A 24,054-nucleotide genomic window follows, 5' to 3' on the forward strand; every position below is an offset into this window, starting at 1 on the left:
GAATACTCCTAAATCTCAATTTTTTACTTTTATTCAGAAATCATTTCTGAGGTTTTGTGTTAAGTCATTAAATTTTTTTTTTTTTTTTAAACATATTTACAATCTTACATACTTATATATACATAATATATTCTCATTACTGCTCGAAAGACTGCATTTTTAAACATACTTTTTTGGATATTTTATATTATTTTAGTTTTTTTTTTATTTTTTTATTTTTACTGTTTACCTATACCATTTGTCATATTTGATTTACTGCATAAGTTATGACATTTACAGTGTTTTGTATATACAAAAAAAAAAAAATTTTCTTATTGCAAAATTTTTAAAAGTGGGTAATTTGTGCGTATTGTGTTACATTCCTAGTAGAAAGGCATATATAGTCTGCTTTCCTTTTGACATAAATTTTGCACATATATATACATATATGTACGTACATGTTTATGTATATCCATAATATGTATGTTTATGCGATCTTCCTCGAATACTCGTAGAAATATAAGCAAACTCTACACGCTTCTTCTCTTTAAACGCGACATCGATATTGCTGCAATATCCACCGTGTCAGAGCGGCATATTTTGTGCAGCAAAAGAATACAATATATTTATACGTACATATATACGTGTATATATATATATATAAGTATAACCTTATATTTATATATACATACACGTATTTCATATATACTCATCGCCGGTCAACCTGGATCCGAATTGCTTTAGCTGCTTTTCATTCTCAAAAATGGAAAACTACAAGGGGTTGTATTTCGGAGGAAATAAAGAAGGTAGTAGTAACGTTTTTGACAAAGGAGGAGAAAATTGTTACAGTGTTAAGTTTGATATAAAAGAAGATGATAATTTTGTGTATTCAAATTTTGAACATGTTGAGACAGAAGTGGAAAAGGACATGATAAAGGGTGCATTGGTATGTAAGAAGGTTAAGAATAATTATGAAATAATGGTCGAAAAATTAAAAAGAAAAAAATTAGGTGTATTATTGGTAGGTATAGGTGGTAACAATGCTACGTCGATGTTAGGAGGAATTTGTGCTAATAGCAAAAATTTAACATATTTTAATAAATATGATGTTAAAAAAGCAAATTATTTAGGTAGCGTGTTTCTATCAACAAATATTAGATTGGGTTATAATAAAGCAGAAAGAGAACATTCTTACTGCCCTATTCATAAGTTAATTGAAGTGTACAACCCTGAATATATTGTATATGGTGGATGGGACTTGAACAATTTAAATTTAAGGGACTGTTTAATTAGAAATAAAGTATTTGACTATGATGTTGTTGAAAAAATAAAAGATGAATTAGATTATATTCCACTAAGAAGTGTATATTTTAAAGGGAATTTTATTGCAGGTAATCAACAGAAGAGAGTAAATAACATTCTTGTAGGTAAAAACAAGTTAGAAATACTTGAACAAGTAAGACAACAAATAAAAAATTTTAAAAAAGAAAATAATTTAGATACTATAATAGTCTTATGGTCAGGAAATACTGAAAAGAATATTCCACATATTGAAGGTGTTAATGACACATTTCAAAATATTTTACTAGCTTGCAAAAATAATCATGTTTCTGTGTCTCCTAGTATTATTTATGCCTTAGCAGCAGTGTTAGAAAACTGTGCTTTCATTAATAGTAGCCCCCAGAATACATTAGTCAATGCAGTTGTACAGCTAGCCGAGCAGAAGGGAATTTTCTTAATTGGCAATGACTTGAAGACTGGTCAAACCAAGATGAAGAACCTCCTCCTCGACTTTTACTTTGGCACAGGTATGCCTACGCAACCTGTGCGTTAAGGTCTATGCCCCAGTTTACGCTGCATATCCGTTCATACCGCTTATCCGTTCATATCGTTTATCCGTTCTTGCCGCTTATCCGTTCATACCGCTTATCCGTTCATACCGCTTATCCGTTCATACCGCTTATCCGTTCATACCGCTTATCCGTTCATATCGTTTATCCGTTCTTGCCGCTTATCCGTTCTTGCCGCTTATCCGTTCTTGCCGCTTATCCGTTCATATCGTTTATCCGTTCTTGCCGCTTATCCGTTCATACTGCTTATCCGTTCATGCCGCTTATCCGTTCATGCCGCTTATCCGTTCATGCCGCTTATCCGTTCATGCCGCTTATCCGTTCATGCCGCTTATCCGTTCATGCCGCTTATCCGTTCATGCCGCTTATCCGTTCATGCCGCTTATCCGTTCATGCCGCTTATCCGTTCATGCCGCTTATCCGTTCATACTTCATTCCTGGATGTAGGTCTGAAGCCGAAGAGCATTGTGTCGTATAATCACCTCGGAAATAACGATGGAAAGAATTTGTCGTCAGATCTTCAATTTTACAGCAAGAAAATTTCAAAGAGTAATTTAATTTGTGATTATGTAAAGGCAAATGAACATTTGTATGCAGATGAAGATATTGAGAATCCATTTGCCCTAAATAATGAAGAGTATTATAAAGGGGATAGTTTAGTAACAGCAACTACTGAAAATAAAGAAATGGAAGAAGAATATGCATATGCTGAAGCAATTGAAAAGCAGAAGGTAAATAGTGAAATTGTAATTAAATATGTACCTTATGTAGGAGATGATAAGAAAGCTATTGATGAATATATTAGTGAAATATTTATGAATGGAAAAAATACAATTTCTTTATATAATGTTTGTCAAGATTCATTGTTAGCATCTCCATTGTTGTTAGATCTTATACTTGTAGTAGAACTTGCTCAAAGAGTTTTTTTTAAAAATGTTCAAAATAATACACTAAAACATGAACAGTTAATTAGTGAACATATAAAAGTAGGTGACTATCAGTTAAGTCATACTATATTAAAAACGAAATATGAAAATTTCAAAAATATGGATAGTGTTTTATTCCTTTCTAGTCTTTTCTGTAAGTCCCCATTTAATTCAAGTGTATACAAAACCAGGCACTCCTTTTTCTCGCAGCTCGAAAGTATTTGCAACTTCGTTAGGATCATCTGTGGGTTACCAATAGATGCCCACGTAGATTTGCCCTATATGGTTTAAGTTACTTGTCATTTGGGGGTAAGGAGCGAGAAGGAGGAATATGGAAGAAGAAGTAAAATGAGAAGAGATAAAGGAGGAGATGGAAGGAGGAAGTAGAAGCAAAGTGATGAGAATAATGGGAAAACCACCGTCTCTTCTTTTGATGTGATTGTGAATGTTAATGCTGTTTTCTTTCATTTTTTCTTTTATTTGTGTGCACCTGCGTATCTATACTCGTTCACATAAATGTATTGTATGTATGTATGTACGTAAGTATGCATAAACATGTGTATATTTATTGGCAGGTGTGCATTTTGCATTTTTTTTTTTTTTCCATTCAATTGGGGTATGAAGTGTTTTATGCGAAACTGATTTTCAATTCATGATCCGCATTAACCCTCCGCTGGTCGTGCATATTCCGTTTATGAAATTAAGATAAAAATAAAAAAAATAAATAAATAAAAAATAAATAAAAAATAAATAAAAAATAAATAATAAATAAATAATAAATAAATAATAAATAAATAATAAATAAATAATAAATAAATAATAAATAAATAATAAATAAATAATAAATAAATAAATAAAAAATAAATAAATGTAAAATAAAAGAAAAGAAAAGAAAAGAAAAAAAAAGAAAAAAAGGAAAAAAAAAAAAAAAAGGAAAAATGAAGACAAAATAAATTCAAAAAAAAGTTAGCCAAAATATATCTTTCAAAGTACCCTGCTGCATTTATTAACTCAAGTTAATCTTCTTGGACGCGATGTTGTGATAAACATATCTCTCTAAGTTGCTACTGTCTGAGCATTTGAAATTTTCCAGAATTTTTCTGTGATCATGTAATAGTGAAATTTCGTCAAAGTCCACTTCTTCCCCTTGTATTTGTTTGTCAAGTGTGCTTATCTGCATGTGAAGAAGGATGAAAAAATATGTGATAAGGTAGGAGATAAGTACGTTGGAGAGTAATATATATATATTATATATATGTATGTGGCTAGCTAATCAAAAAGTCCTTTCCCTATTCTTTAAGGGCAAAATGTCCTTCACCTCATCATTGGTAACGTTAACACCAACATAAATTATGGAAGAAGAGTCGTCCTTTATTTGGTACTGCTTTAAGCATCCGTTTATCTGAACCAAGAAAGACACAATGAAAAAAAAAAAAAAAAAAAATAAGAAAGAAAGAAAGAAAGTAAGAAAGAAAGAAAGTAAGAAAGTAAGAAAGAAAGAAAGAAAGTAAGAAAGTAAGAAAGAAAGAAAGAAAGAAAGAAAGAAGGAAGGAAATAAAAACATGCAAAATGAATGAAAATAAGTGTAATGTAATATAAAGGAAAATAAATATTAAAAAATGTATGCACGAAATGAAAGAAGGAAAATGCGAAAAAGCAAAAATGTCCAAAACGACCGCGTAGATCATGGCGAGAACATACATTTTCATGCGGTGACAGCAAAAAGTATATTTCTAAAATGATGTTTTTTGTTATTCTTTTTTTGGTTAAAAAATTATGATATCCTCTATAAATGCTGTGCAATATATGACTTTCATTGAAAACCTAAAGAAAGCAAAGATAAATTCAAATATACAGTTAGTTTAGTAGAGTCACATACTTCATCACATCTGCTAAGTTTTTTTTTTTGCTCCCTTTTAAATGTACACATATATATATTTATATATACAGCCGTCTCCTATTCCCCCAATTTTATTTTATTTTAAGATTACCAGGCGGCTATCTAGCAAAAGAAAGAAATGGCTTATGCTATTTTGATGGGTATCTATTTGTTTATTGTAAATCTCTAAAATTTTTTTTGCGTTTACTACATTTTTAAATAAAAGTAGTGTAACATCCAGCACTTCGTCTAAAATGTATAGTTTTCTCCTTCTCATTTTAAGTGACAATAGGAACGTTAATTGGAGCACAACGTGCTCGTATGTAAGTATATACGTATGTATGTTCGTAAGGAATATGTAAAATACGTGTGCAAGTACTATGTACATATGTCTTTATGTACTTATACACATTTCATCTTGTTATACCATTATTTCGCCGCTAATTAGGAAGCAGTTCAGCAGAGTTGCAGCTAGCCCCTGTCCCTGTTTATAACGCAATAATGGTGTAACTACAAATGTGTTCATATATATATATATATACATATCATGTTCTTATGTACCTATGTATACTTTAGTGCTACAACTTGCTAATATTATCGCTACAGTTTTCGCTCACTGCACCCACCTATGAGTAATGACCATCTCTATTTTTTCAACTTTATCAGCTTATTTTGTAGAAGGGAAAATGAACAAAAGAGAGTTAGGAAAACTCTATTATTTTAAAAACTTTAATTATAGGTAATTAAAAAAAAAAAAAAAAAAAAAAAAAAGAAAAAAAAAAAGAAAAATGTATCAAAAAATTATGCATAAACAGCCTTTTGATGCTCATAAAATTGCTAAAAATGGTAAAACAAAACAAAACAAAATGTTACCATACATTAAATTACATAGCATTACAAAATAATGTAGCAATATACGCAATTCCGCCAAGGGCAAGAATTGGGAAGTGAACATAAAAAAGAAAAAATACAACGTAACAAACGTTAAGGAGAGCTGAGAAATCGTCAGATAGGAGAAAATGCAAAACGAGCCGTAGGAGAGCGTAAAAATGAAAATTTTCAAAAAAGGGCCATTAACTGTATTTATATATATATATATATATATACATATTTTTTTTTTTTTTTTTTTTTTAAGAATCTGTAATTAGAGCATTATTTTTATTTTTAATTTTATTTTTGTTTTATTTTATTTTTTTTTTTTGGGGTTCTATTTCATTTAATCTTGTTGATTGTTCAACTGTACAACTCACTGTTAACAACACCATCAGTTGCGTTACCTTTTCCATAATTTGAAAATCCCAGTTTATTTTTTTAAAACTGTTATACATTCTCCTAAATGTGCAATTCTTGATCTTTTTAAAATGTACTTTTTTCGTAAAGAATGTAGATGGTCTTAAATGTTTTCTTTTTTCTAAAAGAAGACATATAACAGGAAAAAATGTGCTTTATACAAATTTATTTTTAAATATTTTAAACCCCTCCACATTAATTTTAAAAGAGAAAAATGAATCATTCATAACCGTAGGAAAATGCAAAAAGTTCCTTACTCGCCTTACAGATACATGAATATATATATATATATATATATATATATATGTGTGAACGCATGTACACTACGTACTTATATAAGTAGTACCATCCGCTTGAGTAGCCTAACATGTGTGTGTTAAAAAGCTGACAAAATATATGTTAAAATAAGTGTAAATGTCCAGAATGTTCTAAAAGGCAAAAATGTAGCAATAAATGTGAACAATGGGAAATATGTGAAGTGGGAAGTGATCTTTGTGGACCTATGTGCACATATATACAAGCATGTACATGCACATATATATAGTACATCCCCATATACAGTTCATATATACATCTATATATACATTCATGTATACATCCATAAATATAACTACACACTTATGCTTGTTTAGTGACTTCGAAAAAAAAATAAAATTTATTCTATGGAAAACTCAGAATTAGCCTAAATTAACCCCAAAACTAACCTAAGGTTGACACTACCCTCAAGTGAGCATTCTTTGAATGATTTCCAAACTCTTCAGTATTAATTTTAGAAAAAGATACGAACACAAAAGTACATAAAAAAAGAGAAGATGTCGAACTTTTCAATGAATGGTTAAAAATGGGTGTTAATAAGACATTATGATAAAGATGAAAATGGAATATAAAATTTTAAAGCACTTGCTTGCACGGGTGTTTTGCAGTTATATATATATATATATATACATATGTATATGTACATACAAAAATATATACATGATACATATATATAATTAGAATGAATAACACGTTTTAGAAAAAAAAAAAAGAAAAAATGAAACTAGTATTCAAATATGCTTATCAAAGACTGAAAAAATGACAACTGGGATGTACATACGTGCAAATACGTAAACACATACGTACGTACATTTATGTATATATATATATTTATAAATGTAATTATCGTTGTAAAATAAAAGTGTGCATACTACAAAAATTGCGATAATTTAGAAAATTTGTATTTTGTTTTTTACGAATATCAATATATTTTTCCTTTTCATCATTGCAAATGTTAACTTAATAATTGAACACCATTTAATGAGCAAATAGAGGTAAACAGGAGTGTCTGGAGTGTCAGCAGCATCCGTAACGACAGTAGTAATAAACAGCATTAATAAAAACGCTTGAAAGAAAACATTATCACCCGAAATGAAGAAAATACATCTGTTTCTCTTCTTTCTTTTATTAAGTATAAAAAAGAAAAATTGCTTTAAAAAAGACATAAAAAATAATATTTTAAAAAATGGTATGAACAGTAATATTTTAAAAAATGGTATGAACAGTAATATTTTAAAAAAAGATGGAAAGGAAGAAAATGTTTTAAAAAATGACAACATTGCGGGACAAACGAGTAAAAATGAACAAAATGAAGGTCAAAAAAAACAGTTACGTAATAAGGATGTAGAAAAAAAAGGGAATACAAACAACAGCATTTATTCTTTTGCTTCCTTAAAATTTATTCCATTCATTGTACAGTCATTCATTCACACAGGAGCTAAGTTAACACAAGGACAAATAGAAGAAAAACATATTTATAATTTTGAAAAGAGTCCAACAGTTCGTTATTTGCTAATTGCAGAGGAAAGGAAAAATAATTTTCTATACATTGTATTTCTTGTTATATCATTTGCCGTAGTCTTGCTTATTTCCTTTTTCATTTTTAAGTTTTTTTTCAATTTATAAAAAATAGCGCAAAACAGCACTAAATAACATAATATGAACAGGAAAAAAGGAAAAATAAAAAAATAAAAAATAAAAAATAAATATACTTTAATGAATTATGGGATTGGGTAAAAAAATTTAAGTGCACACATTATGAGACAGGCATTATATATCGAAACAAAATAATAAAATAAAAATGAAAGAAATATTCGATGTATGGCTTTAAAAAAAAAAAAAAAAAAAAATTATATGAACAAGAACAAGAAATGTTAAACAGATGGACATGAAAAATTAAAGTGTACATACATACATACATACATACATACATACATACAAAAAAAAAAAAAAAATATTTTAAATGTGAAAAAAAATTACGTCATTGATGCTATTGTGTGTAAAATATTCATGAATACACATACATACATACATACATATAGGTATCTAAGTATGTATGCGTGTATATATATATACATGTATTTTTTTATTTTTTTATTTTTTTATTTTTTTATTTTTTTATTTTTTTATTTTTTTAATTTTTTTATTTTTTTATTTTTCCTGTTTTTCTCGCTTCCAAAATAAAAGTACACATACAAATCCCCACTTCATCATCCCTTTTACCTTTATCATACTCAGAGAAGGCATAATGCAGAAATATAATAATGGATATATGGAAAATAAAAACCCTTAACTTTTATTCATAATAAAACATGACACTACGTAATGAACATTTAATTATTCGTATTTATGTTGCCTTAAAATTTTATGCTTTTTTTCGGAATTTTTTATGTTGTTCACTTCGTCCCATTTTAATAATCTGTCGTCTGACGCTAAATCAAAACACGAATTTAAGTATGTTCACAAATACGATATAATTTGAACGTGGGGCACACAACATATATACATATATAATATATGTGCGCTTCCTCTATTTTGCACTTATTTATCTATTCGTCCATCTGTTTTACTTTTTTTTTTCTTTTTTTTTTATCACGCGCGTTATGTTGAACTGTTTTACAAATTGCCACGGCTAATTTCAACTATTATTAATAGTTTTATTGCTGGTTATTTGCTCTTTCTTCCTGCTACTATACTAGTGACACCATCACTATTGATGGCACACTTTACTCTCTACGTAGCTGTTATGTTAAGTGGGTCCATGTTCACTGAACTGTTCATACTGCAGCACACTTCGGACAGCAAGCGGCTTCTAATCAAAGCTTTTCTTCCACTGGCGCGTAATATATAAATATGTATATATAAAGCTTTCCGCTTCTGTCGCTCAGATCAAGATTTTAACTCCGCATTTGCGCATGCTTACATACATATTATTCAAAATTATATTATACCAAAAAATTATACTTCAAAATATTTTCACGAGTAATCATATCCGTATTGTTATTCACATTCGTACTACTTTAATTACATTTCTGGTACTGCTATTATTACTAGCGTTACTGCCGTCGTTATTGCTGTCGATATGTCCTCATATACACTTCTTACATCTATGTAGGATCTCAAAATGCAGTTATTCGGTATTTCTATGTTTCACCTTTTTTGTACACTTGACAGATTAATTCATATGTGTTGCTTCGAAAAAGCAAAAATTTTCGCTGGCATCTATGTGCATGTTGATCATGGTATTATTATTCTGTTACATTTGTTTGCCTTTCCGCTAATACCTTTTATGCATACAACTTTTATCCAATAGGCTGAAAGTATTTCTTTAATACTAATCTCCCCTATCTCACATGTCTTCTTTTTCTTCCTTTCTAATATTAATAAATCCCTTTGAATTGCAGTACTTTTTATAAAACATAGAATTGACTTTACTGTCATACATGTTACTGAAGCTGCTTGACATGTACACGTTATTTTCATTTCCTCCACACATCTTACTACTACTATTATTATTATGATTATTAAGATGAGGATAATTATTACTATCACTTCTGTTGCTTTGATCGCCCATTTTATTATTGTTTTCCTGATTATATATATTAAACTTAGACAACACATTTCTTTTATTGTTGTTTATATTTAAACTGTTGCTATCAAATTGGAAAGCATCATCTGTGTCACTGTTGTTATTGCTCATTATTTTGAGGCCGTCCATATTGTTAAAATCAGATAAGATATTCATGATATTTGATTCACTAAGGCTTTTTCCATTCTCACTTCCATAAGGAATACTGTTCTTAAAAAATTGCGCGTACTTCAAGTTTTGCATATTACTGCTCATGTTTATGTTTGATCTTCCACTATTACTGTTAATGGTACTTCCAATGGCATTATTATTGACACTATTACTGTTACCATTACTAACTGCATTACTACTATTACAAGTGATATTAACATTATTATCTCCCAGGTAGTTCAATGTGTGGGCATCTACTCCTAACCTACTAAATGGTAACGGTTTTGCGGTGTTAACGTCCTGTGCCTTTTTTTCTAAATGCTCCAAATTATTGAAGGATGGAACATATGATGGCTCGTTCATAAAACTTGCTGATGTATGATTATTATTGTTATTAATTAAATAAGCATGTGTATGTTTCATTTTCATATGATTTATAGCAGCATTTGATGTTGTTACGTTAAATATGTTATCATCTTTGTACTCATTCAAAATATGATTTTTCTTATTTAATACATTATTATTGGGACATATAAAACTATCAGTAATATTATTGAACAGTTCAAGGTACTTGCTATCTATGTTTTCATTCACGTTATTGTTACTATGTTCATTCATATTCACACTCATATTTACGTTCTTATTTATGCACTTACTTACGTTCTTATCTGCACTCTTATTTAGGCTCTTATTTGGATCATCAAAATTGGAGTAGTTAAATAACGTGTCACTGCTATTAATTACTCCATTTATGTTATCTTTCTCTTCATTCAATGCATTTAAATTTTTATTGTAAAATATTTCTGATATTGTACTCCTAAAATGTTTTGAAATTTTATTCGGCACCTGACTGTTCAAGTGTTTATCTCCATCCACATAGTTTCCGCCAATAATGCTATTTCTGCGACTACCATCTCCCATGTTATTATTACCACCAGCGATGCTACTGTTACTTCCTGCACCGCTGTCCATATTGTTGTTAAACGTGTACCCACACATCTTATCTTTAATTTGACTAATATCTATTTCTTGCTCCTTTTTATCCTTTTGTTCCTTTTTCCCCTTCAGTTTTTCCCTATGACTTTCTTTCATGCCAGTGAATAAGTTAACACAGTCAAAACTATGTCCATCACAATCGACATTACTACCATTGCCATTACTATTACCATCAAGTTTTGCCATATTTACTATGTTTGCCGTGTTGCCAATTTTATTATCGTATGAACTGTTCATAAAATTTTCGAAAAAATTTATTTTATTAACATTATTATTTTTTTCGTTTCCTTTATATTCACCCCCCAGTTGTAAAGTATGCTCTTCTATCAGCTTATCCTCAAGTTCGTTTCCTAGTTCACCTTTTTCTCTCTTATCGCTTATCAGCTGTTGTATTGAACTCTTAAAGTTATCAAGGAATGACAAGCTATTACTTCTACAGTTACCATGACTACCACCACTTCCACTACTACCCTTACCTACACAGTTAGTGTTACTACTATTTTTTGGAATTTTATTACTGCCCATATATAAACTAGCCAAATCGTTAATAGTGCCAAAATTTGCCAGCAATTCATTCTCCCCTTTTTTGTGTATATTTTTTTTTTCTTCTATTTCATAAAAGTGATTCTGATCCCTGTCATGATTAAAAAATATGGAGTAATTATCATTATACATTTCTTTCTTAATTTTACTGCTACTATTACTGTTACTGTTGCTGCTGCCTCTGTAGTTACCCAGCTTGCTGTCATTCGAAATGTTTAAATAATTAGACGGTTTCCCATGATTACAAGTGCAATTAAAATTCATGGAATTACTACTAGGATTGTTACTACCCTTGTTTGTTAGTGCCTGGTGTGAAGTTTGATAATGGCTTAAATTATTTATGCAGAAGGAGTTGCTCTTATAATTATTATTAGCATCGTACATATCGTTGTATAACTTATCCTTTAACTGAACTTCGTTCACATTTGCATTCATATTCATATTCACATCATTATAAGAATTATTTTTACTCATTTTGTTCTTTTCAAGTAGAATATTATTGTTGACATTTCTGCCAATATTTCCATCCCTGTTTGCATTGCTTATGTTATTATACACACCACTCACATTGCTTAGACCCCCCATCATTATGTTCCCATCATTATTATTGTAGTTTAATTTACTGTATATATCATAAAATTTATTTAGGTTACTAAAATACATATTGCTCTTTACATTTTCGTGTATATTCGGGTAAGACACATGATGGCAATTCTCCTCCTTCATAGTCTTTTGATCATTATACATATTCCTCCTTTCGATGTTACAGTTAGCGTTGTTTATGTTGCCACTAGTGATGTATTCCCTCCCTCCGAAACATACCTTGCCGTTCATATTATCACCAACGTTACCACTGATACAGCCGATTATACTGCCACTAACATTACTTCCAATATTGGTGCTTTGCACGTGATAGTTGCTTGGGTATTGGTTATCGATGGTACCATCTGCTTTTGCTTGCTTTCCTGCATAACGAATGTCATGATTGCTTTCATAATAGGCACATGAGGATGGGTGTTGTTCTTTGGTATGTACAACATTTTTCTTATTTTTATGTAACATTTTGTACATAATTTCTAAAATTTCATTTTTCCTAATAGCAATATATTCACTAATCAAATATTTCTGAACAATTTTATCAATTAATTTTATCAAAAAGTTATAAATTATTTGTTTTCTTTTATATATATCATTTATTTTTGTATTTTTCCAAAGAATATAAAAAAAATTATGTTCATTTATATTTTCTCTAATAAGGTGGTCTGCGTCTTTTCTTATTTCCTCAAATGTATTTTGCCCTTGAATAAATTTCAATTTTAAATTTTTTATATTAATATTTGATATAATATTTTTTACTAATAAATAATCAAATATTTTATCAATAGAAAGATTTATAAAAAATTCAATATTGGCTTCATCTTGTTTTTTAAAATCATTCACATATGTAATGTCATTCTCATACACTAGTAATTTTATAAATACATTCAAACCATATATTTGATATGCATTTAATAAAATAATAGTGGAATTTTTTAAATTTATATCTGAAAAATATTGATTGATTTCATCATTTATCTTACTTTCTTTTATATATCTTATTTCACTTTTTTTATTTTTTATTTCCATCATTTCTTTTTCGTAATTCTCTTCACATATTTTTGTTTCATTCTTTATATTCTCTATCTCTTTCATGAAAATGTCATAAATATTTTCATCCCCTTCGTTGGAAATACTGTCATTGGGATCTTTGGATGTGCGCATGTTCACATTACTATTTACGCTGCAATTTACACTGCTATGCATGCCACTATTCATTCTGCTATTCACACCGCCATTCAAGCAGTTGTCTATGCTGCTTCTCATAACACTGTTATTATTCATGTTAAACTTTTCTCCTACACCGTTCATAATAATTTCTTTTGACATACTTTTTTTAAATCCATCAACAAAATTATCGTGGTTGTTATTACCGAGCACATTATTCTTGTTTTCCATAATTGCAAAGAAGGTACTGTTTTCTCGTCGGTTCTTGTCCATGTCAATATTCACAAAGTTACTTTTCATTTCTATATTTGCTTTCTCATTATTACAGTTTTTAATGCTCATTAAACTGCTGTGAATGTCATTATTACTATTATTATGTACATAGTCAGGTGGCAATAAATTATTATTCGCTAAATCAGCTAAATCGTAACCAACACGATATAATGCATCTTTTTTTACGGAGGAACATGGTATGTTACTTTCTTTGCTCTGACACACTAACTGCTGAGTCTCTCTCACCACGTCAGGTATTTCTATCTCCTCCTTGAAATTCCTTTTCATCTGCTGATATGAATTATGGATGAGTCGGTTACTCGTATCAAGTTGAGTGCCATTATTGCCAAGTCTTGCACTACTACTATTACTACTACAGCTATTATTATTACTGTTATTATTATTGTTTGTATTCTTGTTATTATTGTTACTGGCACTGTTATAATCTCCTCCTTTCGCAATTTTATCAACCGGTTCATTTTCGTAATTATCATAATTAATTATCCTAGGTGCGATAAGACCCTCATTTGATTTAACGTTATTATTACTACTAGTACTATCCATTTTTGCCTGTACATTATCATTTGGTGTTAATACTTTCTCCTCCTCTTCTTTTTTACTAAACATGTTACTCTTCATACCCATGTTGAAGCTGTTACTGCTATTGCTACTGCCACTGCTGCTATTGCTACTGCCACTGCTGCTGTTGCTACGACTATTGCTCTTGTGAATGTTTTTCTTTATCTTCCCTTCTTCTACTTTTATTTTCTCCTTTTCCTTACCTACATTTGCATGTTCAATTTCTACGTCCCCCTTCGTTCTACCCCGTTTGCTCGAATCGATATCATCCACATCAACTTTCACATCTATACCTACATCAACTTCTTCATCAACATCTTTATCACTCTCATATACTCGGGAAAATACCTTTTTAATTTCCTCGATTAAGTAACTATCACTTTTGTTTGTAATTTTCCTTTTCTTTTTTCTCCTCTTCTCATCAGAAGCTTCTTTTCTTTCTTGGTAGAATTTGTACAACAAAAAGAACTGCTCCACAGAGTTTAAGGTAACAATTTTTTTTTTGTTTTTCATAACACTCTTAAAGTTTTTCTTTAAATATATTTCAGCATTAAAACTCTTCATTATAATGGCAAGTATATTCGTAATTTTTAAGAATAGGCTTTTACACTTACGTTCTATTTGATTTTTTAAGTCTTCACATGGGTTAAACCCGTACTCCTTTAAGGCATAATTCAAATTGTACAGAATATTGTGAAGAAAAACAAATATATTCTCTTTCTTGCTGTTAGGTATGTGCGCTCTGGGGGAAACACCATTATAAGCAGTTGCAGAAGGAGTAGCTCCCACGGTCGTAGTGGTAATAACCATATCGGTAGTCTTATAGTACTTTAGGTGCTTTTTAAGTGTGTATATAATAAGACCATTGCCCCTCTTTTTCGCTCGTATATTCTTTTTAAACAAATGTGTTATACAAATGATTAATTGATACACAAATTCTACTGGTACTTTATCATCATTTTCATTGGTATATTTTGACAACTCTTCTACTATGTTCATTTCAACGTAATTCTTTTGTTTCTCCTTTGTTGTTGTCTCTTTCCCTAAAGCATTTAATATATAGAATAATGTTTTTTTCAATTTTGAAAAATAAAAAAAGACTTTAAAAATAAAGCTATTCCTTATGATACTGTCAATAACTATTTTTACTTCGTTCGTGAGAAAATGAAAATCTGTCTTTAGCTTCGTATTGATATCTCTTTCATCACTGTAGTTACATATATGATGCTTATCGTGCCGTAGTACCTTGTCCATATCATTTTTATTATAATTATTAATGCTCCTTTTAATATCACCGTTGGATGTTATTTTCTTTTTCTCTTGGAAAAATTCACCTGCGTTTAATGTTTGCACTTTTTTGTTTGCATTTCTTGTGCTTGTAAGAATTTTTATCAGTTCTGCTTTATCTGATTCGTCAACTTCTATCTCATCTCCTTCTCTTTTTTTTTCCTTTTCTCTTTTCTTTTCCTTTTCTTTTTTTTTTTCGTTTTCCTTTTCCTTTTCTTTGATTTTACTAGTTCGTTTCTCATTTGTACTATTATCAACTAATCGGATGATGTTGCTCATAATTTTACGTTTTTCGTAATGGTCCTCACTTTTTTGTATAGTTCCTACCACATTGAATTTTGATTTTTTAGGAATATCTTTATTCTTTTCCTTACCATATGATGCTGAAATTGCTTTATCCTCACTCGTTAATTTTTTATTTTTTGCCGATACTACTACATCTGATAATTCATCTCCTTTATGTACTTTTTGTTTCTTTAATGCATTTTTTTCATCAACAGTTTGTGTTGCTAACAAATCTGACCCATTTTCCCTGCATATATCATCCACATCGTCGCTGTATCCATAATCCTTGTCATTTATTTCCATTTCTTTGTTCCTTTGCTTGGGCTTGATTTTTTGCACTCCAATGGTTTTTTCTTCCGCTTCGTAGTCTCCTTCCCCCTCCAATTCTTCTTCGTCTTCTTCGTCTTCTTCATCTTCTTCATCTTCTTCTTCATCTTCTTCTTCATCTTCTTCTTCATCTTCTTCTTCATCTTCTTCATCTTCATCTTCGTCCCCTTCGTCGTCTATTTCACCTTGCAGCTGGTCGGAGTGTTCCTCAATCTTTTGCCTGTCCACCTTTGAATAGCTTTTTTGTTCTAAACCTTCCCCTAGTGCACTTATCCTTTCAGCGTTATCTTCACGTGTATGGAACAACATGTTATCTCTACCTAGATCGTTGTTACTGCTTTCCATTCGGTGTCCTTCGATAATTGGTTTCGCATTTTTCAAAGCTTCACTTCGTTTATCATTAATATTCATTTTTAAAATTCTATTAATATAACTATTTTCATCTTCTAAATTTTCAGCAATTTCTAACTCGTTGTTAAGTACTGTTTGTAAATCGCTTGCTAGAGGGCAAATAGCCTTGACAGTTCTATCCGGTATTTTGTGCAAATTATTACTAGTATACATTTTTTTTTTTTTTTTTAAATCTTCTCCTAAATTATGGAAATAATAATCAGGGTTATTGAATTCTAAGATAACTGAATGTAAGAACATTCGAAAACACCAAAACTTGTCTAAATTACTTAGGGATGGATTTAAATATTTCTTATCTGAAACTAATGGATGACCTATGTGCCTCATATGTACACGTATTTGATGTGTTCTACCTGTGTGAATTTTTACATTACATAATGTAAATTCCTTTGTATAATTCTCTATTTCTTTTGAAAACGTTTGAAAATATTCCTCTGATATGAAGTTACAGCGAAAACATAAGTGATGACACACCTTCCTTTTAATTACCGGATAAGGGAATCTGCTATTTCTGTCCTTCGCATTATTATTTATTTTCGATATATTTAGCCTTCGTATTAGTGCTTCTCTTTTACTTAAGTTTTTCAACTCCTCCTCCGATAAGTTGTCCACCTGATCTAAATTTTCTACCCCATTACCACTGCCATTGCCATTTCCGTTTTTCCCATTGTCACTTTTCCCCTTCTTACCCCTTTTCTGCATTCTCTTCTTATCCTCCAGTAGCTCCGAATCGGAGTAGTAGTTTATCACAACATTGTTGCTTTTCTTCTTCTGAACATAGGAAGAGTAATCCCCCTCTGGCATGAAATAAAGGGAGTTCTTATTCTTTTCCATGTTATAGTCACCTGCTGCAGTTGCAGTGTAAGGTGCGGTAGGTGAACTCACAGTCGATCCGGTAAATCTATTACTACACAGTTCATCCTCAACAAGGTATCTCTGTACAATATGTACAACATTCCTCTTTTCGTCCTCCAAAAATTTATAATAGTCATTACAATATATTTCTTTATTTATATCTTTTTTCACAGTACTGTTACAGTTGTACTTTCCTTCTAAGACTTCTTTTATAATTTCCTCAATATGTCGTTTAAGCTTAAAAACTTTTACACAGTTATATTCCGTGTATGCATCAGTACCTCCTGTTTTAACTACTAAACTAAAATGACTCTTACTATGGAAATTGTTATATTCATGTGTTTGTATTGATTTATTAATAAATCCTTTTTTTTTTTTAATTCTTCCATGACATAATAAAATATATTCTTTATATACATTTCTTTTCCTAAATTGATCAAAAAGAAAATCTCTAGCTTCTTTCGTTTTTGCAATAATTAAACTACCAGATGTTTCTAAATCTATTCGGTGGCATAAACCACATTCCAGTTTTTGCCATTTCTTTACTGTTTCTAAGTGTGGAAATGATTTCATCATAAATAAATGAAAAGATTCTACTCGTCCACTATATATTACATCATTCAAAGAAATATTATTTATTATTTTCAAAACATCTCTATTCTTTTTAATTAACAGATTACATTTTTTACAAAATTTTGCTACTATACCTTCACATTTGGAACATATATTCTCCATCTCCTTACATGCTATACACATAAATTTTGTTTTTATTTTACATTTCATACATATCTTTTCTAATATATTATAAAAATAATCACTATATTTATTTATATTAACAAGAAAATTGTATCTGTTATGGGAAGTATATGCTGAGCAATGGTAATATGCCGGTTTGTATATCACCATCCATGTTTTCCCTTCATTACATATATATGGTATATCCTTATTATATATCCTTTTAAATTTACTCTTCTTTACATACTTACCTGAACTACTGTTAGCAGTCACATTAGTACCACTTCTAATAATACTATTACTAATCGTTGTATTAAAATTTAAAGCACTACTTTTCCCATTATCAACGGACAGTTGATCACTCACCTTTCTTGATCTCGCATCTTCATTCACTGCTATTATATCACTTACGCTGTAAGCAGCCAAACTACTACTTTTATTATCATCTATCACGACGCTTTTTTTACTCTTATTATTTTGTGTTGTCACGCTCTGTAAAGGATTGTTGTTACTATTTTTTAAATTTGCCATATTCTTATTCACTGACGGCGCTTGTTCATACACTGTCGCACATGGGTCAATTTTTAACGCTGCTTTTCTATCACACAAATTATTATCATTATTATTATTATTATCATTTTTATTATTATTATTATTATTATTATTATTATTATTATTATTATTATTATTATTATTATTATTATCATTATCATTCTCATTATCATTATCATTATCATTATCATTATTATTATCATTATCATTATCATTATCATTATTATTATTATTATCATTATTATTACTATTATCATTATCATTATTATTACTATTATCATTATCATTATTATTACTATTATTATTATCATTATCATTATTATTACTATTATTATTATTATTATCAACTTTACAACTTCCACTCTCATTTTGTACATCTGAGTTGGGATAGCCCTTTCCTTGGCTAATTATTTTTATTTCGTTACCTCTCGCCGTAACTTCATTTTTTACCACGTACCCCTTGATGCCACCACTACTGCCAATTTCACCGATTGTGGCACTACTATTATTATTGTTGATGATATCGCTGTTCATACCTCCGCTGCTGATGATGATAATGTTTCCTGTTTTCGATAACGCATCGTTTTCCCTAATAACACCTGTGCCAACGTTACTCCTCCTGTTATATGTTTTCATCAGTAGGTTATATATTTCGCTATTCAATAAGTACGCCAACAAGTACACATCTTTTAGCATACCCAATTTGCCACTTCTAACACTGTTATTAACACATGCACCACTACTGCTATACGCAATGACGTTATCGTAAATTTCCTTCAACTGCTCTATATCCTTAACACTTAGTTGTAGTTGGGTATTGTCATAACTGTGCAACATACTAGGAGATGTTATATCGAACAATACCCCTCCATTGTCTTTACAATCGCTAGCGTGTATTATGTTTATGATATCATTCATGTATTTAAAAATTAAAAAATAAAAGGATGTATTACCTACCCCTCCTCCATCTAGTAAATATTTAATTTTTTTAATTGCTATTTTGAAATTTAGCTTGAATTTTATAAAATTGTGTTTATTCATATATTTCTTTAAAATATTTTCATTATCCATATTTTCGTTTTCTTTTATTATAGATACTCCATTTTCAGTCGACATAACTACCTCCTCCTCTCTTTTGTTCTCCTCCTGTTCTCCTCCTCTTTTCCTTTCTGTGTTATTAACTTGCTTCTTTAGCTTGTTATAAGTGCTATTACAATTGTTGTTACTATTGCTATTACTACTGCTATTATTGCTACTCTCGTGTGTCGCATCCACGTCCTTTGCAAGGGCATTGTTATTGTCCCCTCTTATGTGCAAGTCCTCGTTATTTATTAACTCATCAATTGTTAAATTCTGTAAAAACGATACATCTTTAATATAATTTTCAACAAACTCCCTGGAGAAATTTTCCTTTATAAGTTTACTATAATCATCATTTAAAATTTCATAATACAACTTATCAATTTGAAGGTAATAATTTTCATTCAATTCTTTGATGTATTTTTCTCTATTTAATTCATTAATGATTCTTTTATTGCTAATCAGTATTAGTATATAAATTATTTTGCAGATATTAATGTTTACTAGCACATCGTCCCCCGTTTCCTCTTCCGCATTTTTCTTTTTCTTTTTCTCACCCTCCTCATTAGGGTTACCACCTCCATAATTGCTCTGCTCAAAAACGCATTTCTCTCTTACCTTTAAGCTGCTGTTTTTAACGCTCGTCGGAGCACCTTGTTCTATTGCCGCGTACTCTTCCTTGTTCGTTAAAGCACTGCTTTTCCTATCTTTTACCTCATCCTCCATTTCCTTAGACAGTTTTTCTCTATCACTAGAACTCACATTATTGTTATTATCATTGCTCTTTTTCTTATCATTATAGTAATTATCACTGCCTATTTCTCTTTCGTTCGTCACATGGCTTATGGTACCATTTTTTACTATTATGCCTGTTTTACCGCAACAAATTTGCACGTCATCGCTGCTTAAATTGCTCGCAACAATATTGAACAAAATCAAATTGTCATTATTGTTATGAACATTTTCCTCATTTTTTTCAAAAATATCTGACATGTTCATAATATTATTTTCAGGAAAAAAATTATCCTCCAAAATAACTTTATTATAATATACATAATCATTATAATAAATTATAATGTTTAAAATGTAATCAAAATCCACAAATGATAAAAAATTACCCACAAAGAGATAAACAAATAAAAAGATATTTGTTCGTATATTAATGTCTAATAGATGTTGTATAAGTATTAAAATCTTATCATGGAATGTATATTCCCTTTTGAAAATATCATATATATATTTGATGTCTACTTGTTTTTTTTTCTTTACATTTTTCTTATTTCTACTTTTACTTTTATCGGTAGTAGCATCAGGAAAGAGAATTTTATATATCAGTTTTTTCTTTAACATATTTATAAATTTAATAACGTTTTCATTGTCATATACGTTAATTTTTATTACCTTTTTCTCCACTCCCTTGCATGCACCACTGTCATTATTATTATTATTATGGCTGTGAACACTTCTTTTCGTGTTAGCTGCTACCTTTACTTTCCTATTAGCATTATTCTTCCTACCATTATTCCCACGTTTTTTCATATTTTCCTCTAAGCTATACTTACTACTCAATTTTAAAACTATTTCATTCATAACATTTATAAACTCTTCACCTATACTTAAATAACTATCTACCGCTAGATTTTCCACTCGTATAATATTTTTTTTTAATTTCTTTTTTGTTATTTCGATTAGTTCATTGTATATAAAAGATGCAATATTTTCCAATTTATCATTTTTATCGATATACTGAGTTACATTCTTACTGAAATAATTGTTTATTACGTCCTCTGACTTTCTTCCCGCATAACTGTTACATTTGTTGTTACTCGTGTTGTTAATCTTTTCACTGATTCCTCCATTACTTTTGTCGTTACTTCTATTATTTATACTTTTATTTTTACCCTTTTCCTCCTCACTTTCGTTGTTATTTTCATTGCTCCTCTTCTTATTCTTATCCTTCCTCTCGCTCTTCTTATTACTACTACTACTTCTATTGCTCTTCTTCTTATCGCTATCTTTATGTCTGTCGTCATTTCCTTCGCTCTCCTCATCGTTGTTGTTACTGCAATTGTTCACGTTGCTGCTATTGTTTCTATTACTACTATCATTTCTATTGCTGCTATCGTTTCTATTACTACTATCATTCCTGTCACTTCTACCCTTTTTGTTGCTGCTATCCTTATCATACTGGTATTCTTTTTCCCCCACTCCAATATACATAGTAATCTTTTTATTATTATCACTATTCTGTATATTACTTTTATCATTTTTCTTTTTAGTTTTCCTCTTATTATTACTATTATCGTTATTGCTATTGTTCTTTCCTTGGATGATTATATTTGCATAATTATTATCATTCATGCGTTCGTTTGCTTCTAATTTTTCCTTTTCCTTTTCCCTTTCATTTTCTTTCTTTATTTTTTTCCCAACATTTTGCTCATCAAGTCTACTGTTATCACCTAGCTGAACATTACGTTTTCCTCCCTCTTTCTCAGATGTATGCCCGATGACTATTGTATTTTCGTGAACCACCCCTTCTTTTCTGTTTAACAATAAAGGACTATCATAAGTAATACGATTATCCTTACACTTTCCACTTTCCTCCTTCTGATGACTGTTCGAAATATTCTGCTTCAATTCGCATTCTGTACGTTCTTCCACCTTAGATTTGGTGAGAAGTCCACCACTAATACAACTACTGCCGTTAATACTTCCAACACCGGTATTATTTGCACTGTCTCTACCATCCTTATTTTGCGTGGGATCAACCAACCCCATGGCACCTCCTTCATGTAGTTTAAATGAAAATTCAAGACTACCTTCATCACAAGTTGTTGTGCGATTGCCCTTGATAATATCCTCTTTGACCATACACTTGTGCTCCCCATTCTTTTCATCTCTTTCTATATTTTTCACTTTTTTTCCATCGCCTTTTGTCAAATTTTCTCGTGTTTCTTTCAATTCAAATGTTGACTTGAACTTCTTTGCATTTTCTTTTTTCCTCAAAGCATCTTGTTGCATGATTTTATTGTATGCATTATCTGTATTTTTTTCAAAAAATTTGTGTACATTATACACATTGGTTACATCTTCTTTACTTAGCTTATCAAACTCTGTCAACAAAATTTCTTCAATATCATAGGCCACACCATAATTTTTATTATCATCCGTTTGGGTTGTATACTTATTCTTATTAGACTTACCAACACAAATATTGTTTATATATTTATATGAATTTTTTTCATGTACATTATTTCTACCACCACGTACTAGTATTTTCTGTTCTGCTAATTCATTTTTATATAATGGTAAATTATTTTCAATTTCGTCTAAAAATGAATTATCATCTGCCGAAAAGTTAGATATGTTGTCACTTGACAAGGACAAAATTGAACTATTGGTTGAACGATATGAGTTTTCTAATATATCTAAATGGTTCATTAAATCTGGATTTTCAAATAATCTATCAGTGGTACTATCATCACTAACGCATTTAATACCGTGTACACTTGTTATATCTACTTGTTTTAGTACCCCACTAAGAGGACCAACGACAATATTGCTACTGTTGTTTATGATTGTCTCACCTTTAAATGAGTTATCTTTACCGTCACAACAGGTACCCTTGTTCTCACTGTCCATGTGTAACCCGTCCTCCGATATGTTTTTACATCCATTTTCTTGGTTCCTTTCCCATCCTCCTCCTTCAGCATCGTTCAGTTCATAGCTATCCTTAAGCGCTTTGAATAATTTATTCTGCTGTTTTATGTAATTCATTTTTTTTCTAAATTCCTCCTTTTCAATCTTTTCACATAAACATATGTAATTACTTCTACAACTGGAGCAGTAGTTTGTTCTGTTTAATTTTGAATATTCTATACATTTTATATTTATTTTATTAATGCTACAACTCTTTTTAATTTGTATAACAATAGTGTTGTTATATTTTTTTAATAATTTTTTTATACTACAAGAAAACTTTCTTATCCTCTCTAAGCAATACAACTCCGATTCTTCGTAAACATTTATGTCTTCTAATTTTAGTTCCACATCTTCTTTTATTAGTTTCCTCTCCTTAATTTTCGGAATAAACCAGTTCAATATGTAGTCTTGCAACAACAGCTTGGCATAGCAAATGATGATTCCTGTAGAGGTAGAAGCGGAATGGGATGGGGAAAGAAAAAAAATAAAAAATATATAAGCATATGTTAATACAACTGCGCGTAGAAATATTCAAAAGGGGGGGGCACGCAAAAGCACACACAAAATATGCGTACACACGACCAAACACACACATACACACGCATCCATACATACATACATATATATATATATATATATATATATATATATATATACACATAAACACATGTACTGACACACACAGCA

General features: G+C 30.0%; 4 protein-coding genes across 4 annotated transcripts in view; 2 read left to right on the top strand and 2 right to left on the bottom strand.

The window, feature by feature from the left end:
- Positions 1-742: 742 nt before the first annotated feature.
- INO1 (inositol-3-phosphate synthase, putative) lies at positions 743-3,046 on the top strand (the record flags this gene model as incomplete). Its single annotated transcript, XM_029005523.1, has 2 exons — positions 743-1,787; positions 2,277-3,046. 2 exons carry the CDS (start codon positions 743-745, stop codon positions 3,044-3,046), a joined length of 1,815 nt encoding a protein of 604 aa, XP_028862103.1.
- A 715-nt stretch (positions 3,047-3,761) lies between these two features.
- PmUG01_10033000 (EKC/KEOPS complex subunit CGI121, putative) lies at positions 3,762-4,911 on the bottom strand (the record flags this gene model as incomplete). The annotated part of the gene is made up of 4 exons (XM_029005524.1): positions 3,762-3,929; positions 4,074-4,157; positions 4,457-4,579; positions 4,747-4,911. The coding sequence occupies 4 exons, from the start codon at positions 4,909-4,911 to the stop codon at positions 3,762-3,764; spliced, it is 540 nt and encodes a 179-aa protein (XP_028862104.1).
- Positions 4,912-7,331: 2,420 nt separating this feature from the next.
- On the top strand, positions 7,332-7,865 carry ARNP (apical rhoptry neck protein, putative; the record flags this gene model as incomplete). Its single annotated transcript, XM_029005525.1, has 1 exon — positions 7,332-7,865. One exon carries the CDS (start codon positions 7,332-7,334, stop codon positions 7,863-7,865), a length of 534 nt encoding a protein of 177 aa, XP_028862105.1.
- Positions 7,866-9,588: 1,723 nt separating this feature from the next.
- PmUG01_10033200 (RNA pseudouridylate synthase, putative) overlaps positions 9,589-24,054 on the bottom strand; it is a gene marked incomplete at both ends in the record, with an annotated part of 31,673 nt that continues 17,207 nt past the window's right edge. Inside the window, one exon of the mRNA XM_029005526.1 lies at positions 9,589-23,810. Coding sequence (XP_028862106.1) covers positions 9,589-23,810 — 14,222 coding nt within the window. The remainder of the gene's footprint in view (positions 23,811-24,054) is intronic.

The sequence above is a fragment of the Plasmodium malariae genome (genome assembly GCF_900090045.1).
Source record: "Plasmodium malariae genome assembly, chromosome: 10".
Taxonomy (NCBI): Eukaryota; Apicomplexa; class Aconoidasida; order Haemosporida; family Plasmodiidae; genus Plasmodium; species Plasmodium malariae.